At 39.9% G+C, this 20,256-nt stretch overlaps 1 protein-coding gene across 31 annotated transcripts in view; it reads right to left on the minus strand.

Moving 5' to 3' along the window:
- Positions 1–20,256, minus strand: part of NRXN3 (neurexin 3) — a 1,684,741-nt gene that overhangs the window by 1,203,145 nt on the left and 461,340 nt on the right. For 18 of the 31 annotated variants that reach the window (XM_074392910.1, XM_074392907.1, XM_074392905.1 and 15 more), the window contains 3 exons: positions 7,589–7,890; positions 3,748–3,771; positions 1,702–1,863 (listed from right to left, as the gene is read on the minus strand). In XM_074392910.1, the coding sequence (XP_074249011.1) occupies positions 1,702–1,863; positions 3,748–3,771; positions 7,589–7,890 (488 nt within the window). The remainder of the gene's footprint in view (positions 1–1,701; positions 1,864–3,747; positions 3,772–7,588; positions 7,891–20,256) is intronic. The other 13 variants (XM_074392932.1, XM_074392912.1, XM_074392931.1 and 10 more) reach the window with 1 other exon arrangement.

Here is a 20,256-nt window from a genome sequence, read left to right on the forward strand (position 1 = left end):
CACAGGCCACATGCGGCCCCCCGAGGCCACTTATCCGGCCCCCCGCCGCACTTCAGGAAGGGGTACCTCTTTCATTGGTAGTCAGTGAGAGGAGCACAGTATGTGGCGGCCCTCCAACAGTCTGAGGGACAGTGAACTGGGCCCCTGTGTAAAAAGTTTGGGGACGCCTGCCTTGGAGCATGGAAATCATGGCTTAAAAAGAGCCACCAAGTGTAGTTACAAAACCAGAAAAAGGTACCCAGTGATTATTAGATGAGTGAACAGATAAATCCTTATTATGCATCTACTATGTGCCGTGCTTAACAACACAATTCGTGTCTGGACAAGGCTCACAGGGTAGTGACATGAATGAATGCATGGACAAGGCCATCTCATATATAAATGACGCTCAACCAATTTCAAATAACCATAATAAGAATAAAACATATGCCCCGAGAGAAGACTTATAAGATGTCACAAGGGATTGTTATCTACAAGAAGGAACACTGTTAGCTTCTCAAGAAATTTCCTCGGGGAGATGGTATATATATCTTAGACAATCAAGCTTAGCTTAAACAAAATGTGCAGTGCACTCCTTTGATGCCATGGTGTTCTGAAAGAACTCTACCAAATTAAGTCTGATTCTTTTTGCCTCAACAATTGACCTTAGAGACTGAACTTACACTTGGCTGAAGCTCCTTTGCTCTCAGACAGAGGTCACAACACATCAGCTACAATGGTAATAAATGAGTAATGGCAAAGTCCCACTGTTTTTTCACAGCTACTAGCTCTCAGGGATGAAGAAGAAAAAGAAAAAACAGTTTTCTGAGCCTTAATGTTACATTATGAGAATTTTCTTTCATCTCAAATAATAAGACCCTTGGGAACACCAGGCTTAGTGGAGGTAAAATAATACATATGTTATATTTTAGATGGGCACACGACAACAAATTGAGCCACTTTTATCTAGAGCTTTCCTATTTGCCAGGTCAAAATCACAAAATCAAACTTTACACTCATCTAGTTCTTATGATTTCAACTGTCTTTCATCTGTGTGATTGCATTTAACTGATAAAGCACAGCCATCTGTGGGATAAGAGCCTCCATTTGTTGGATGAGGAAACAGAACCACAGGGTACTTGATACAGTTTGTCTGTGTCCCATCCAAATTTCATCTTGAATTGTAGCTCCCAAAATTCCCACATGTTGTGGGAAGGAGCCAGTGGGAGGAAGCCAGCAGGAGGTAACAGAATCACGGGAGCGGGTCTTTCCCATGTTGTTCTTGTGATTGTGAATAAGTCTCATGAGATCTGATGGTTTTATGAAGAGGAGTACCTCTACACAAGTTTTTCTTCCCTGCCACCATCTAAGATGTGACTTGCTCCTCCTTGCCTTTCACCATGATTGTGAGGCCTCCCCAGCTACATGGAACTGTGAGTCCATTAAACCTCTTTTCTTTATAAATTACCCAGTCTTGGGTATGTCTTAATCAGCAGCATGAAAACGGACTAAGAGAGTACTACAATGACAAACACAAAGTCATGCAACCAGCTTAAGTGGGAATCAAAACATAGAAAACCTACTTCCAAGTCCAGGGCTGTTTCTGCTGCCATCTATCACCTCATTAATTTGAGGATATATACAGTCATTGATTTAGACATGCCACTTGTTCATAAACAAAACAATCACATGGTGCATTAAATAGAGTTGGGTGAACTTTACCTCTTTAAGGCAGCCCATGAAGTTGTTGCTGACGGGGGAGCCAGGCAAGTCAGCGGTACTTGGGCTTCCTCCCACATAGAAGAAGTCGTCCGAGCCCAGCATGGTGTAGTCCTCTTGCGTGTAGCCCGTCGTGGTAAGAATGCCATCCACAGAGATTGTCACCTGGTGGAGGGACATAGGGACAAAAGAAATCCCAACAATGACCATATGGTCCTATCATAACCCAGTGGCTTCCCCTACTTGTGGCATCACTTTCATTAAGATTTTCGTGAGGTATACTTTCTAATTTGGTTGGATTTGGGTATGTGCAGCCAAGTTCCATTTTCTGGTCTGACTCCCTGGGTCTCAAGCCTTCAGTGTTCCCCTGCGGACTCATGGGAGACTTTGTTAGAATTGCCAAGCTGGGCGCCTTGTTCTACCCATTGCAATCTTTACACAGTCAGGCTAGAAAATGGAACCATCCTCAGACGATAGCACTTGTCTCCGTTCATTGCTAAAATGATTGTTTATTTCTTACATGATTGTTATTCATGGTGGTCATGAAAAACAGCAAAGAAGACATCTGATGATGAAGTTTGTTAGGGGTTGGTCTTTGGTTGTTGATGGTTTTATGTTTCCTTTTTTCTTTTCTTTTCTTTTTTCTTTTCTTTTATCTTTATTTAGTTTTTTTTTTTTTTCGTTTTGTCTCACACCACGCTGACAAACATGCATCCAGGGAGGGAAGGAGAAGGGTCTTGATTCTGATATGGTCATGGATGAAACATGCCATGGACTACCCCAGGATAACAACCTCTCTGCTCCCTTGGCTGCCATCACCACCTCCAAGAGAAAAAATGACCCAAACCAAAAAGCCAACTCCAGCAACAACAACAAAAAAGAATGATGAGGAATAATAACCAAAACAACAAAAATAATAATGCCCGCAAAAAAGAAATAGCACCCTCTTACCCAACATCCATGAAAGGAGCAGAGGGCAGAAAGAAACGATGGGGCCTCAAAGCATGCACACAACATACACCAATATACTCATGCAGAAATTATCTGGAACCAAGAGAGAAGGCAGAAGAAAAACAAAACTGGGAAAGGAGAGGAAAAAATTGGGGAAAGAATCAAAATCCACTCCACACTTACATGCATTGAATAAACGGAAAAACAAGATGGAAATGAAAAAAAAAAACTTCAAAACTAAAAGGTACTCTTTTCTCTGCCTGCCACCTCCCTTACTAAATAAAAGAAAAGAAAAGAAAAGAAAAAGTCCAAACCCAACCCCAAAATATATGAAAGATGAAAGGAGAATGAAGAGTGGGGGAAAACGAAAGAGAAGAAAGTGAAATCGGGTTGATGGTTGGTAGGTTGTTAGTAATGAGGAGGAAAATGAGGAAACAAATTCCGATGTGGGTAGGAAAATTCACGAGACAGGAACATGCCATGCAGAGTTTGTATGGAGAACATAACTGGTGGATATCCTTTTGGCCACGGTAGGGGAGTAAGGTAAAAGCAGGGTAAGAAAGAGTATAGGAAGTTGAGTACTTTCCTCCCCAGACCACCTGTGGCAGCCGTAGCCACACAAAAGGGAAAGAGAAAAGGGACTAAGGAGTGGGAAGGAGAAAAAAGAAAAGAGGGAGAGTGAGGGGGGAGGAAGGCGCAGAGAGAAGAAAGTCCTCACTATAAATCTCTGTTGTCTCTAGTATGTTAACTCGGGAGTTGCAAAATAAAAACAGAACAAAACAAATTTAGCTGAATGGAGATACTTTTTTAAAATAACATGTTTTGTTAGGAAAAAAAAAATTAAAAACTAGAGAAAAGGAAGCCTTCCCCACAAGCTTCAACAAAACGTCATTTTTAGGACAAGGGTATCCCCTTCCACTTTTTTTTTTTTTTAAGGAAAAGAAAGGCTTGCATTTAATTCAACAAAAATTTTAAAAGAAGAAATGGGTCTAAAGAGGATAAAAGGGGAGGTTGGAGAGGAAAAGGGGGGCAACACACGGCAAACCCAAAAAAAGAGACAATAAGAATGATATCTACCAGACAATGTAGTTTGTTTACCATAGCGTGTCCGATGCCTGAGTGCTTTGCGGAGAAGGGGGAAGAAAGGAAATTAAAAATCGTGAACAGAACGATTGTTAATCAAAAAAACTAAAAACAAAGATGAGTCGTTAGGGTGTTAGTACATTAGTCGGTTAGTAAAATGACACATTGCATGAATGATCTTGTGTTAGTTTCTCAAAAAAAAGGCACCCGACACAGAAAAAAGAGAGTGGGGGGAAGACAATGAGACCAGGACTCTATGGAAAACCATGCCACCTGGGGCACAGCCAGAAAAGGAGCTGCAGTCTACGTGCCATCGCAGCTGCCAGCTGCTTCCAAATACCTCTCAGACCGGACCTTGCCCTTTAGAATTAGCACCGTACTTACTTCCCAATGGCTCTTTTGAATGAATACCACCCACTCCCTTCCCACCTTCTAACACAAACCCATTCCACCTCTTCTGAAAGACTCCCAAAAGGTACCACCCACATGTAGATAAACAGATACAAAGAATTGAAAGACAAATATTTTAGTGATCATTTTTTCACATCTGACTCTGACTACAACATGGATAAATGATCATGACTCCCTCCCCTAAAGGAAAAAAACTTAAAACATTTACAGATTAAACCTAGCATAGAAAGTCTGCATTATGTAGTGTACTCTAGGTTTCCACAGATAATTAAACATGTACGACCTATTTCATTTTTGTGGATTTGTGCAACCAGAGAGGAACATTTTTCTTTCAGTTTAGAACTAATAGAATTCATCAAAAAAGTTAGAATCTTCCTTATTACTCAATAAGGTCATTAATTTGTTTACTTTTCCAGAATGTATTGGAATCTCACTCCCCCAATTCCTCTTGAACAATGCTTTTCGAGCTTTTCTGTAACTTATTGTATGGATAGCACAGAAGACTGATAGGTTCAACATGATTAGAAAAGCCCTCTGGAGACTGGAAGACTGATAACCTCAGCTTTGTGTTCGTGGTTTAACAAAAGTTAACACATAGAGGTAAAGCAATGAAAGTTATGGCCAAGACCTTGGACTCAGGCAAGGTCAGGGACCAGCTACCACCCTCTACCAGATACAAGCACACAGATTCCTCACTACCTTGCTCCCTAATCCCAGTTATAGTTTACAACAGATACAGATAGTCCACATTCCTTCCTTTAGTTGTAAGCCATAATAAAGTATCTGGCCTTGGCCCTGGCCTGGCTTAAAGGTAAAACCATGTATAGATAATCATGAAGGAAGAAATGAGGAGAGTTCTGCTCCATTTGGTAATAACTACTCCAGAAAACCCCACGTAAACCTGACTCAGATGAATTTTTGCCAGAAAAGCCATTCAATTTTACCAAAAATATGAATAAGGCGGTGCTATAAGTTTGTTATCAAATATTTATGGAGGTATTTACATTTTAATTGAAATAGGAATGTCCCACCATTCAAATGTATCCTAGGGAACTCAAAAAGATGTTATAAGTGTTATTTTTAATGGGCAAAATAATAATCTTATATTCTTCACACTAAAACAATTGCATTTGCAAAATCGACTTTACCTTTCAGAGATTTTCCTCTCTTTCAATAAATTGCATTTGGAGGCAAAAATTTAGTCAGAATTTCAGTGAGGTTCAATGTTAGGTTCACTTTCTCACAGATTAATGCTCCTTCTGCCAAGAAATACCCTCAATACTGTAGGGCCTCTGTGCCCTTGTCTAGAACAGGGAATTGCACTTAGCTGCACTGTTGGCACCAGACAGATGCAGTCACCTTTGAAACAGAATGCTCAGCCTGTAGATCATGTGCACGTCACAGCACATCTATACCCAGACCATGGATGAGCTCATAATCCTTCTGGAACATAAGGTGCTTTGCATATTTAGCCACCACACATGGCTGGGGAAGATCGTAATCACCATTTTGCAAATGGAGACTGTGGTGGAGAAAGGTCAAATGGCTTGCCCAAGGGCACGGAGCAGAATTGGGCCTTAGAACATGAGGGTGGGGTGGGATGAGGGGGAACACCCAGGGTGGTTTTCTCTAGCTGCTCTGGCTAAAACAGCACAGACAATATTTTGAATTACAGTTTGGTTTATTCTCACTCCATTTCAAGGGCTTAAGTGGGCCTGATACTATTTTAGAAAAGTATTTTTAGTAGAAACGAAAGTGAGCCCTTCACAGGTGAATTGGAATCATTCCAAAATGGCAAGGAAGGGTGGTGGGAGAGAGTTAAAGAAACAAACTGGTGAGAACTGTGACCTGATTGTGATCTGAAGTACATGAAAAGTCTCTCCTCCACTGATTAACGCCTAAAGGGTGTTATTTTGTACCTGCCAATCAAAACGAGGAAAAGGTTATATTCCACTTTTAGGTCTAGTCTCTGCGGCTCACATGCAACAAGCCCTTCTGTGTTAGCAAATGGATATTTGATTTGGGTTCTCTTGACAGTTGAAAAGTTCTCTCCTGGGTAAGTATGGATGGGGAATGATGAAAGGAGATATTGGCAATAGAACAATGATTCAAAAATAACAAATTCACAGATATTAAGATGATTGGGGACTCTAAGTCTGTGTCGTTTGGCATCTTTACCTGAGATAAATTGTGATCTCCCAGCAGGATGGCTTTGTTGACATACCTAAGTGTGGAAATGTGTTTCAAATGTGTGCCAGTCTCCAACATTTGTTTAGCATTAGTAAGGAGTTATACTTTCATCAAACAGAAAACATATGCAAACACCTATCATTTCTTACGCTTTCACTTTTAGGTTCGAAGGCATTAAGTCAATCATATTGCAGAAGAAAATTTGATAAGTGCTTTTTGATAAGCACTTCAGAAAGTGTAGTGTTTTCTGGTTATAAAGGATGGATGCCATCCAACGGGGTTTAATGACAGATTCGCAAGGAGCAAAACCAAGTGAAAATGGCAACCTGGAAAAGGCAGTCTCAGCACAGACTTTGATTTTTATAGGAATTTTTTTCTTTTTTTTTTTTTACTGATGTGGGCTGTAGAGGTATTACTATTATCATCATTATTATTAGTCATGAAATTGAAAACGACTTTGCTTGGCTAAGGCTTTCTGAGAATGTTGTCACCTGACAGAGTTGCCTGCTTAGAATCGGCAAGCGATGGGAGTTCCCAAGCACGGACAGAACCAGGAAAGGCTGCTCCAAAGTTGACTTTTTTATTTGGGTCCTTCCACTTTCCAGGCCTCCCAGTCAACTGAAGAGTCTCGGAGGGAGAGATATGGGCAATAGAGTAGGACCATGGCACCAAGGAACAGAGAAACAGAGGAATTCAGAAAGATCCCGGCTAATTAACTCCAAAGCTAGAGGTTAACATAACACAAGAAAAAAAAAAGTTGGAAATGGGTGGTAAATTGAAAGAGCAAAAGGAAGACTTTTTCTGGAAGGAATTAAAATTATGGCATCGTGGCAATGGCTAACTTAATTAAAAAGAAAAACATATATTCAAAGAATAAGGAAAATCTACCAAGCTGCAGAAACAAAATGCTGTGCCTAATTGAATTTAACAATAATACGATAAGATTCTAATGTAATTAAGAAAATGATAAAAGGAATGCAGAATAAAAGGAGTGAAAGTACTTATAACTTTTATTATCTACACAACTGAGTTTTTTTTTCTTAAATAACAAGCACAAAGGGAGAATTGAAGTACGAGGAGAAACATATTTTAATAATTTTCCTTGTAAAATTGCAAAGACTGGGAGAAGGTTAGACTTTAACATCTCCATCCCTGAATCTCTACCCCTCGTCACCTCACCCATCACCTGCTTTTCAAACTTACTACCCAGGCACCTAGAGGAGCCTTCCAGGCGTTCTCTCCCCTCAGCCATTACCTGCCGCAGGTTGCGTGTCACTTTGACATCATGCCAGGCGTTGTCGTTGAATTTTCCATTCACTGGCTCCACAATGGCCTCAAAGGCCCCGGACCCCAGGTTAATGACCAAGGAGACCGCGCCATCCTTCAGAGCCAGGTTGACATAGTCAGCCGACTTGCCCGTGTGCAGGATGAGGCCGTTACGCTGCCAGGTCTTAAAGGAGAGGGTGATTTCATCACTGCTGCTCTGGATCGGGTTCTGAGACAGGTCGTAGCACAGATACTCTGAGCCTCGGAAAGTGGCCACATTCTCCTCTCGAGCTATAGGAAAAGAAGAGACGAGAGCAGTCAACACTTGTCAACACTTGTCTAGCAAGAGTCAGATCTATGCAAATACCAAAGAGAACCCACCACATGGGCACTGCGCCTGTTCTTACGCTGATACCTCCCTTCGATTCTTCCACAAGTCGTATACTGAAACACCAGGGAAACTAGCAGCAGAGGTGACTGCAGAGAAATGACGTGTCCACACAAATGTAGAAGACAAAACAAGACGGTTCAAAAGAGCTTGCTGCCTTTCCTTCACATTTTCTCAAAGAAAGTCCTATAGGGAGGTTTCATGCAAAATGATCAAATGAGGCTTGGGTGTCTTTTGCTTCAGGAATTGCTTTTAAGTGCTTGTAGAAGAGCTGGTTTAGAATGGATAATTAACTGTTCTGACAAAGGACTCTTTAGCTCCAGGTACCTTTTATTGACCAATAACTAAAAATCAATTACCCAGAAAGATCGGGCTCTGATTTTCATCCATCAATAACTCAGCTAACTTTGGTTTCTACGATACAGTCCCGAGGCCCGTGGAACATGGCTGGGTTGTTGGAGGCTGGACCTGAGAAGGTGATATAGCAGGTAAGGAGAGGGGAAGATAATGAAATTTGATATGTTTTGATAAGACAGCAAGACCACTGTTAAACTCAAGACTGTCTGCTCTAGGGTCTCCTGTTTTAGGTGACCGTGGCTGGACTATTCATGGCCACAGAACTAGGGTTCAAGGGGGCAAAGATGGCATTCTAGTGGAACCCATAGGATCTCTCAAGACCATATTTCAGAGCCTGGCATCCTGTAATTGCCCACCCAAAAAGCCTCAAGCCTGTTTTCAGGGCTTGTGCAGGCCTCTTCCCTGGATCCATCTTTCTAAGGGCAAACCATACATATTGCAGTAGGAATAGCCAAGGGGGACTATTTGCAGAGATGTGGACAGGACTTGCCCATTAGGCTGGGGCAACCACATGCATACATACCAGACCCTTTATGATACAGGACAGAGCCAAAGGTGGGAAGAGAAGGGAGTAGGCCAGGGGTTAGCTGGTTTCTCCCTGGGTGGCTACTTCCCAATGCCAGAAGGGAGTAGCAGGAATCCAGAAATTCTAAATTTGAACCTGGCTTTCCAAGTAGATATAAAGGTATACTTGTCAAGGCAAGAGGATGAAATCTATTTTATTTAATTATTTGTTGATTCTACTTATAATTTCAACATACAGTGTTATGACCTTCCATTTGTCTTCTTGCCAGACAACCTTACTTAGAATAGTCTACTTCATACCAGGGTTGGTCAAAAGCTATAAAAAGCACTTCACTACTGAAAGGAAATGGCAATAATATTTGAGATATGCAGTTTCCCTTTAAAAATTTGAGGCTACAAAATAAGGTTGAGAGAATTCTATTTTCCCTGCCGGAACTACACTCCAGCCTTATTAACCAAAGCCAAGTCCACTTCAACTCAGATCTCTATTAAATATCACAGCCCCAGGTACGTTTCTTAAGCAAAATAAATATTTTCTCATCATGAGGTAAGAGCTGTCAAGGAGACACTTTTACAATGTAAAGAGACTACTACCCACTACATATTGTTAAATTAATCTTAGCATTACGAGATCATTAAAACATCAACTTCAGCTTCATACTCCAGAGAGTTAAAGAAGAGATCAAGTTTTTCCTGTGTGTTTCAGAGCACCCTGGTATCTACCTGCATATTTCTGCTTGCCCAGATACTGGTATAAGCAAAAAAGACCCGTTCACCTATAAAGTCACCAGCAAGTCACAGGGTAGCTTGCACATATGTAAGTAGTTAGCACATAACTCGTGCTGTATGCTTTTTAGCAAACATAGCCCCCCCAAAAATAATAAAGCAGAAATTCAACACCGTCTGCCTGTTTAAAGTAGATCTACCCAATCCCCTCGTGTTCTGTCTGTTGTCATGATCTCGCCCCTCATTTCTGAAGACATGTTTTGTTAAAACACATTTGGACAAGCCCCTGCTCAGGAGACCTAGAGGTGACTCTGATCTAGAGTAGAAAGTCACAAATCAAATGGAGTTATCACAACCAAGCTCTTTCTCTAGGACATGGATGTGCACAGAGCCAACTACTATGCATGTCCTTGGCACCACAGGTGGTATATTAATGGGCGTCTTCTATAAACATTTAAGTTATACCTTGTGTGCCCACTGAACTGAGATAAATGAGCAAGGAAAGTAGTGCCTATAAAGAGAAGCTTAAATTGATCATCCAGTACCCTTCAAAGGGGAAAAGTCTGACGCAGAACAGCAAGGCACCAGATATTATTTAATGTGCTACATGGTGCTTAATATTTTTTATATAATTAGAGCAAGGAGTCTGTCAAAATAATAAATTTTAGAGCTACAAGGGACTTTAGAGATTGCCTGATTTAATGCCCTTATTTTATTAAGGAAGAAATTGATGACTAGAAATAAGTGAGTTGCCCAAGATGACACAGTTAGTTTGTGGTACTCTGGGCTTGGGCACGTCCGGGCTTTTCTCTAGATATCCATTATCTTTTCTTTGCCCATCACTCTGGATATTCCAGATGCTCCTACGTGACTTGTCAAAAGCCACAAATGATTCCATGGAGCTGTGCATTGACTGACAAACCATCTCAAATTTTGAATAAATTGAGCCAGAAACCAATTCCTCTCACCTTACATTAATCACTCATTCACCAAAAGAAATGCTTTCCTTTCAGCCCCTAGATCTGTTTTTAAAGAAAAAAAACACCTTTTATGTGGGAGGCCACAGAGGGAAAAATGGCATCAGTGTGAAGAAGAGAATGTCACCATAAATAAATAAGAAATTAAACCAACTTGAGGAAGAAAAGGCCTATGCAAATCCCATGCATATTTATGCTAATCTCCATGTAAATATACCAACGAAGATTTTATGTGGCCAAGTGCCTTCCTTTGCAAATATTTAACAGAAACTGCTATAACAGTTCACAACCTTCCCAGTCTTTTCATCCAACGAAGAATTTTCTCAGTTTACCTCTTCCCTGAGCCAGAGGAAGCTATGAAGATCAGCATCACCCTGACTATTGGGATATCTCCTCCACTGGTCAACAAACAACAGACAACTGAAAGCTTCCCTCTGAATCGTATCCTACATAAGCACACTTATATCATTTTCAAGTAATGGAATAATTTTCCCCTACATGTTGTGGGATGAGAGGCACTAGCAATGCATAACCCAGTCTTTAAAAGAGCAAATCAAGGGCTAGAAAGGAGAAAACATGAGGACCTTAAAGAAATCACTCTTCTGTACACTTGCACAACTGACATGATTTTTCTCCTAAGAACCCCAATCTGTCTTGATTCCCTTCCAGTAGCTGGGACTCAAACACTCTCTTATCACCTTGAAAACCATACTCAGCCAAGAGTCAGGGTACCTAAAATGGGCAAAACTAAATAGCGACAAACATTTATTTCTAACCTTATTCAATCCTTTGAATCCTCCATTAGAAAAACAAATTAACACCCCAAATCTGCTTTTTATACTTGATGTTTATACCAAGAAGGAGGTGGAAGAGACAATGCAGTCACCTTGTATGTATTCAAGCTAAATAGGTGAAAATGAATGCAGGGATTATGTAACAGTACACAACAGCTTAGCATAAAACTACAGCTTGGCAAGAGAGGAGGCACTGACATGGCTAATGGACTGTTTAGATCCATTTAAATTATATCATCACAAAGTTTCCAATCAATTGCATAAGTGTAAAAATAAAAAGTGTTATTCTCACTGCATGAAAAGCAGAGCTCAACTCTGTATACAAACAACAAATCATTTATCCATATTTGTAAGCATACAATTGATTAAACACTAGATGCAATCTAGCTATGTATAACTGAAGATTCTAAATCAGTTTGTGTAAGATATATAAAGTACTGATCTTTCAAATGGCTGGTTAATCCAATACTGACATATACTTAGTATTAATATGCATTTACTTAATTCTGTTCTTCACTCCTCTCCGCCTAAAAGACACCCAGCTTATAATTTATATAATAACAACTCTATTTCTCTGAGAAATTCCAAAGCAGATTGAAATACTCAGTGCTATATTTTATTACTATGCAAGTATGGGGGAAATGCATGTAACTGTTTAATTAGACCTGCCATATGGCTTGGTGTCTCAAAAACTCAAACTGGGCTTTGAGGGCAAAACCTTTGAACTTCTATAAGTGATGGGAAACCACTGCATAATGTTACTGAGACGGATGGAAGGAGTCAATCTATATTTTTAAGAGATTGCATAATCTTTAAAAATACATATGAACTACTTTTTCAGGGGCTGCCTGCAACTGGTTCAGCCTAGATGTTAATATAGTTCCTGGATATAGTGAGGTTTGCATTTCACTGGGCAAGAATGCAAGCAAAAGTTCCCAGCAGAACAACCTAAGAGAGGCAGAAACACCAGTAAGCCAGGAACACGTGAGGAAGCCAAAGGATGGTTACTTAAGATCCAAGTGCAATCATGGAACGCCAAAGACCAAAGGCAAAATTTGACAGAAAAAGACAAAGAATTAGTCAAAAAAGGGCTCAAAATGAAAACATGCCACGCATTGATAAAGAAGGATTCTAGGGCCATTTGCAAGCAGACATTTGCATGCATCTAGATGTGTGGATTTCCAAACGCTTTCTTAATCATTATTTGTGTTCTCTCAATGCTCTGTGAGGTCACTGTACCATGATTACACCGATGTGAGGAAATGGAGACACACAGAGGTTACAGGGGTCATCCAGGGCACTATGGAGTGCCAGTTCCAAAACTGTAAAGCTACAATTTTCATTCCACTACTTTTGCTACTTCACCATACCACTACCTTGACAGGAACTCAGATTCCCAAAGCAGACGTCTAGAACCCTATATCTGATATTCTGCAGCTTCATGAAGTTCAAGTCAGAGTTAAAACTATTGACAATGGCAGATAAGAGCCCTGGGAGGCCGCAGGAAACCAAGCAGGGAAGGAGGGGAGTACATTGACTTTCTTTCCAAATTCTCAGCACCAAGTTGAAAAAAAGCCAATCCGAGAAGATGACACATTTTACATCCATCAGAGAACCTTAGAAACGGGATTTTTAGATACTTAAAAGAGCCCATGAAAATGCTGACCCCTCTGAAGTGCCTGTAGCCAGTGGTCCTGTGAAGAACACCTGCGGAGCTCCAGAAAAGGAATAGGAGCCAGCTTCCTGATGATGAGCCTCAAAGACACAGCAAAATTGTTCTCATTGTAGCATGCAGACTTTGTCCTTCTAACTGGCACAGCGGTGCAGTGCAATACTTCAGACTGCATTCATGCAAAGATAACCTGGCTGCCCATCCTGGCCTGGCCCACCTGGAAACTAATGAGGCACAAAAACACATGGGCTACTATTGCCTTCCCCTCTAGGCAAAGAGATGTCCTGTGGTCTTGTGGCCAGCCTGTGAACTCATTTACTCTCTGTGAAGACAAACTCAGCAGGGGCTATATTATGACTTCTCCACCAGTACAACTGCAATCAGAGGCTGGAGGTTCTCAAGTCGTGAACTCACAGATCACCCAATTCTGGCCAGTGCTTTCCAGGCAAAGAAGCCTCCATAATAACAAAAGAAGTAATGAGTCCAAGGCAGACAGGTACACAACGGCAGAAATAAACAGCTAGGGACTAAGTCCACAACTGTACAATTCTACTCATTCCTGGGGCATGAAGGGGCTGCATATCCCCTCAGTGCTGAAAGGTACCTTGAGCTAAAACAGCAATTTGAGTATTTTGCTGGCAAAGAAACAAACCAAGTATAGTTGGTTCCTCTACAAGTCTGTTTCCTTACTGTGCAACCAGCTAAGAATCCAATACACTGAACAGGAACACCTACCTCTAGGAGGAGCCTCTTAGGAAGCTGTGAGCAGACATCCATATTATCTGTTGAACTATGAGATGATCATATTTGCAAAAATGAGGGGAAAGTAGAAATCCTTTTACTGGAGTGAATTCTATTGTACATTTAGTGACATTTCCTGCTAGAATTTGGGGAGGAACAGAATGATTGAGTTAAAAGGCAAAAGATATCACAAGTGACTGCACTCTTGGTTCTCGCTGTCTCATTTCCCTTACAATGTATTTTAGGGCCAAAGAAAGCATTAAGAGAGATCAAACTGCAGAGCCATCCCCCAAGGACAAACAACAAAATCCTTTACCTGCCACATCCCATCACACAGGTATTTTAAAAGCAGAGTGTACCAGCAGACAGGAAATTGTGTCGCCATGAGCAATCCTGCACTACAAAAGAAAATACACAGGAAATCTGACCTCCTGAGGCCATTTCCAACCCTTATCCTCAGACTCTCTGTAGGAAAGATGCAGCAGAGAAATAAATGGACTTCTCCACACCACCTGGGTCACTCACTAGCCTGCAGATGCTTCTTGAAAGTGATGAGAAGAAAAATAGTAAATCAACTTGTCACTTGGAAAATAAACAGCCAGCATCCTGGTGAGGGAAGCTGCCTCTGTCCACAAAAGAATAGCCTGGAAAACCACGCTTCACTGAAATCACTAGAAAGCTAATGGTATCCTAAAGACTGAATTGCTGTCCATTGCATTACAATAAAAGTTAAATTTGTTTATTCACTTAAGGAATATTCCCAGGTGCCTTCTATGTGCCAGTTAATGTGTTCAGTGATGAATGCCCTTAAGTCACATGGCAAACTTGTAAGTATAAATAATTAGCTGATATTTTACAGAAAAAGAGAAATTGTAAAGCTAAACAAAACAAAACAAAACAAAACAAAACAAAATGATGAATGCCTGCTAAGTGCCAGGCCCTGACAATGAACTCACTTTAACAGGACATTCTGCCTGGTTGAACAGTAGACTTAATGGCTTGAAATGTAATGATAAAGGCTTTGAATCAGACAGACATGGATTTGACACCTAGCTCTGAAGCTTACCTACATCTATGGAACTGTAGCTTTTTACTTAATTTCTCTCACCCTAATCTACAAAATGGGAATAACCACAGTACATATTTCATAGGGTTGCTGTGAGGCAGGAATACAAGAAAGTTCTTGGACCAGTTCCCAGCCACAGAAGTGTTAGCTATTATTGTTGCTGTTGAGAAGGCATGGACAAGCAAGTAACTGCCAGTGTTGTAAATGTCTGGTCGGTGATACAGGCATACAGAAGAGGAAGTAACTGACCCTGGGCATTAGAGAAGGTTCCATACAGGAAGTCACACTGAAAATGTGTCTTGAAGTGTGAGTAGGGGTTTACCTACAAAGGGAGGAGTGAAATGCTAATTAGAAGAAACAGCATATCCATTGGTGTCGTCCTTACAAGAGCACAGAGTATTTTGGAGAAGGTGAGAAGTTCAAGGTGGCTAGAGCAATGGACACGTCTATAGGTTCAAGATGTAGACTGGGGCCTTCTCTGTAACATCCTTGAGCAGTGGGAATGGGGAATTAGCAGAGAAGAAATTCAGCTAATGAGTGGCACAATTATACTTGTATTGTACCAGGGGTCCAGTGGGTGGACAAATGGCTAGAAAGGGAAGAGAGAACCAGGAGGTATTTCTAAGATAGGATGGATATTGCTAAAACAATAAAAAATAAAAAACACACAACCTTAGCCAATTACACTGCACATGCCTGTCTTCCCACTTACAATAAGTTTTGTAACACAGGGATCCAGGAGATATTTCTAAGATAGGATGGATATTGCTAAAAAAAAAATTAAAATTAAAAAAATAAATACACAGCCTGAGCCAATTGTACTGCACGTCTGTCTTCCCACTTACAATAATTTGTGTAATATACTGTACATTTTACTTTCCCTCAACCATCAAATCCATGTAAGCAAAACTGTAATTATGCTTCTTTCAGTATTTGTTTCATTTTAATTATGGGTCAATCAAACAAGCATTGAACACAAATAGCTCACTGTATCTTACAGAGGAGAATCCATTTCCCTGTCCTCATGACATGATAACACTTCCTCCCCATTCCCCAGAAGAGAATAGTTTTGGAGTAACACTTTGACCATCTCTCCTTTATTCATTCTCCTGCAGTGATCCATCTGCTTGGTGTTATAGTAAGGGTCTGATACCCTAGTTCTACATCTCCTAATTAGAGAGTCACTATTCCCAGGTGACCAGCCTTTTACTCTCTTTCTACAAAGCTTGTGTGTTCTCCTTTAGGCAGTCCCATGCAGTAATCCTTATCACAGTAGACTCTGCCCCTGTGGAAGAAGCCCTGTGGTTTTCTGGCTCTTTCACCTGTTGCGGAGTGGGTGAGTTTAATTCAAGGGAAAAATTACAAAGAAGCCCAATTTGGCTGCAATAAAAGCCACATCTTCTAATTCTACCAGCAATAGAACTGATATTTAGATCCTTAACACAATTATGATTTGACTCTTATGTCTATTACACAATCAGTTCAGAAATCAGAGGGAAATGTTAAGGTCGTCACCTCGGTGCTTAACAAATATTGAAATAGGCACCAAAATAAAGGTTTCAGGAGAAACTCAGGATATCAAACTGGTCCTTGGGTTGCTTTCACTATGACTGGAGAGGTAACAGACACATCTGGAGCCACGTGAGTTCAATGACAAAAAAAATATCAATAATGTTAAAGCCAGCTCTAGGCCACAGTGTTTACTAAAAATATATTTCTTGAAGTTACACAGAGTATACGAGTAATCAGGATGGCGAAGAACTTAACCAGAATTGACTTCCTACAGGTAAGTTTCACATTGAATTTTGAAGTTTTTGAACACACACAAAATTGTAGAATGTACACATACTCACAGACTTATATATCCTGACACCTTTGGCCAAGACCAAAAAGAATCATCAAAAGTACTCAATAACTAAGGCAATTATACTGGAATACCAAATGCCATGTAGTCACGCTACGTTCTGTGGACTTCATGAGGACAAAATATTAGGAGGGACACAAAGCTGGAGAGGAGAGATCTGCGTCCCTGGTCACACTGTATATTTCTGTATAATTTTGACATAAACAAAATTAATAATAAAGAAAAATATCCACAATGAATCTAGAGCAGGAAGTAGATCATCTGAAAATATTTTTATAAACAGTGGCATACATACCAACTCCAATTTCTACCAAAATTAGATACTAATTCACACATACATGTTCAGAAAAGAATATAGAAGTCACAAAGGTTTACAGAACTTGAGAAAACTCATACATTTGGATATTTCGAAGCAATAAGTATGAATTTTTTACCATATAAACTTTAAAATATTTATTTCTATCAAATATCTCTTTGGTCCAAGATGAAAATGAGTAAAGAATTCTCCGTAACAATTATCCCCATATTATCAGAAGAAACCTTAGAAGATGATGTAATCTACTTCCTGCCTCAATAAAACTGTAATTAAATTATATTTTTGGTAAAACTATCTGCCTTTAATTATCTAGAGAAAACAAGACAATCAGGTATTACGTGAAACTTCCTACAAATAGTTTAGGAGCCAAATGGATTCTGGGCCTAAAAGGGAAAAGTGGGATCCAGAGGTGGCACCAAGCTTTGCTTGGGTGATCAACAGGGAAATATAAAGTGTTAAAGAATTTTACTCATTGTGTCCTTCCTTAGGCCCAGGATATACAGAGAATAGGAATATAAATAGTGAGGGGCTGATAAAATTGACCTCCACTAATTTATACACATATACACATACACACACATACCTACACAACGATCACTAATTATTAGATACTACAGCTCTATTCATATGTAAAAAGAATAAGAATTATGTATACAGAAAATCTCCCCATCAACTTCAGGCAGCAGTTACTTTGGAGGAGGAAGAGAATAAATGGAACTAGGGAGGTATTCAAACATGACTAAGTCTTTATAAAAAGATACAAAGCAAAAAAAAAATGGCAAAACATTAGGATTTGTTCAATCTGAGTGATAGCTAAAGCAATGTTTGTAATATCCTCTACTATAGGTTCTGTACGTTTTATGTTTGAAATACTTCATCCTTTTTTGAAAAGTTAATTCTCTGCTGCTGATGAAACATCTAACCTCCCAATACATCTTGAATGATTCTTTGGTTATTTGATTTATGGCTGTCAACTTTTTAGCCATATGCTGTGAGCAGCAATTTTTCATGCCTTTTCAAAATCTCCTGTTTACCCAGAATGGGTGAAGTAAAGAGCTGCAGAATTGAATTGAAATGAAGTTGAGTTGGTCATAATGATTCTAAAGTCACCAGCTCCCCCTCCTGCCCCATCATTGCTTTCCCCACTCTTTCTGGACACCCACTGCTCAGTGCCATGGTATCAGAGTTCAGCCTAGTTTCCCAAGGGCAAAGGGAAGAAATGCTGCTGGAAGCTGAGGGATAGAGAAGACATGTTAATCTGTTACCATGGGATAGTTCCACAGCAGATACAGAGAGTCAAACAAGGCTGGAGTCTGGAATAAGTGACAGGTACATCTGCCACAAGCCTCCTGATGCTTTTCCTTTCCACAGAAGAATAAAATCATGCTAGTTCTTTAAGAAAATCCCCACTGAGAAGCCTGAATCTGTGCCTACCCTCTTAGCCTCCCCTTGCAGCCGGAGGGAGGGCAGCCCAGCTCCTCCTTTGTTAGCTCTGTGGGCTCTAGCCTGCAAGTCTAGACAGAGTAGCTTGTTAAAAGGATCTGGATTCAATGCCTGGACAAGATCAATAAGGCTTTTTATGGCACAATGAAAACTTTCTATTTTGTTAAATGTGGTTAATCTACCATTTCTGCAGTACTCTTAAAGCTTTCAGTGCCAAGCACAAGAGCCCAGGTGATTAAAACCCTGTTCGGAGACACGGACTGGAAATTTGCCAAGGCAGAGGGACAAATCCTAGAAACCTGGCTCTGTGTCTTCTTTTATAGCTACACATGCACTTCCCTTTCCTCCCAAAGAAATAAATATGGAGGCCGATACTGATAAAAATTAAAAGGGTCCCATTCCAATGCTTTCAAGAAAGGACTGATAATACCCAGGGTCTAAAATAATTAAATGAAAGAATCTGAATGGAGAGGTGGAAGAGGATGGGATATGTTGAAGGGGAGTGGGGAGGGAGAGTTCTCTAAAATGAATGCAGACTTAAAAAGCAGTGGTCTGATTCAGGAAACCTAAATAAAGAAAAAATCTTTAATGATTGCATATTCAATTATAATACTAATATTGTGCATAAAACTAGAAGAAAGTATTCAACTCATTTTTGTCATGTCTTCATCTCAGACTATTACCAGTCTTCTTGAGCATCAAAAGATTCTTATTTTTGCTATAGCATACAAAGAACAGGAAATTAGCATTTACTGAACCTGTATTTTGCTCCAATGAAGCAAACACTATATATATAGCATTTGACAAGAATTCACCTGTTTTAGTGATTTAAAGTTACAAGAGTTCAAAGCAACACAGAACAAATGAATTATTAATAGAGATAGTACATCTACATGCACATATTCATCTGAAATGGGACTTTTTATTAGGATACTTAGTATATTTATCCCTCACAAACACCCTGTGAAATAAAGTTTTACTAGCCCATTTTTCAGATGATAAAACTAAGGCTCAGAAGGGACTAAATCCTTCTACCATTTCCAGTAGGAAGCAGATCCAAAATACAAACCAGTGTTAACCTCCAAAGACTACATGCTTTCCATTAGATCATGCTGCTTCCTATTTAGGTCTTTGTTTTACAAAGACCCCTGTCAATAACATGCCTGTGGGAGATGAGCTATTCATTTCTTTAAAAAGAAAAAAATACACATTTGCATAGCATGTCACATATTCCAAACCACTTTCACATACATTATCTGATTTTGTAAAGTATAAGCACCCTTCAGCAGCTGCTAAAGGAACCTCTATCTGCTCAACAAGGCTAGATTTCCAGCAAATACTTAGAGGTATTAATCACATACTTTGGGATACAAATATGGATCATAAAACAATAGGCAATATCATGGGAATTGTGTATATTCACACATGACGTAAGTGCTAAAATAATCTTAATTATGAGAGCATAAATAAGGAAATCCACTGTTGATACATTGACTCTAATTTCCCTTTAACGATTTACAGATGCTTCAACATCCCAACAACCCTCTCCATGGCCAAACAGCTAGAATCTGAGCTATGACACCAGAGGGCTAAGGTCAGAAACATGTTCAGGGCTTGTGCCAAGGTAGCTGCAGAAAGGGAAATGGTTAGTTGATTTGTGATTTAAAAGAACAACACAACTGAGAGTATTAAGACTCTGAAATGAAGACTCAAATTGGTTTAGTTTTGTAGCTTGTATAGCTATTTGTGATGGATATTTACATTTCCTATGCTATCCATGAAGCCAAA

This window comes from Saimiri boliviensis, chromosome 2, assembly GCF_048565385.1.
Source record: "Saimiri boliviensis isolate mSaiBol1 chromosome 2, mSaiBol1.pri, whole genome shotgun sequence".
In the NCBI taxonomy this organism is placed as follows: Eukaryota; Metazoa; Chordata; class Mammalia; order Primates; family Cebidae; genus Saimiri; species Saimiri boliviensis.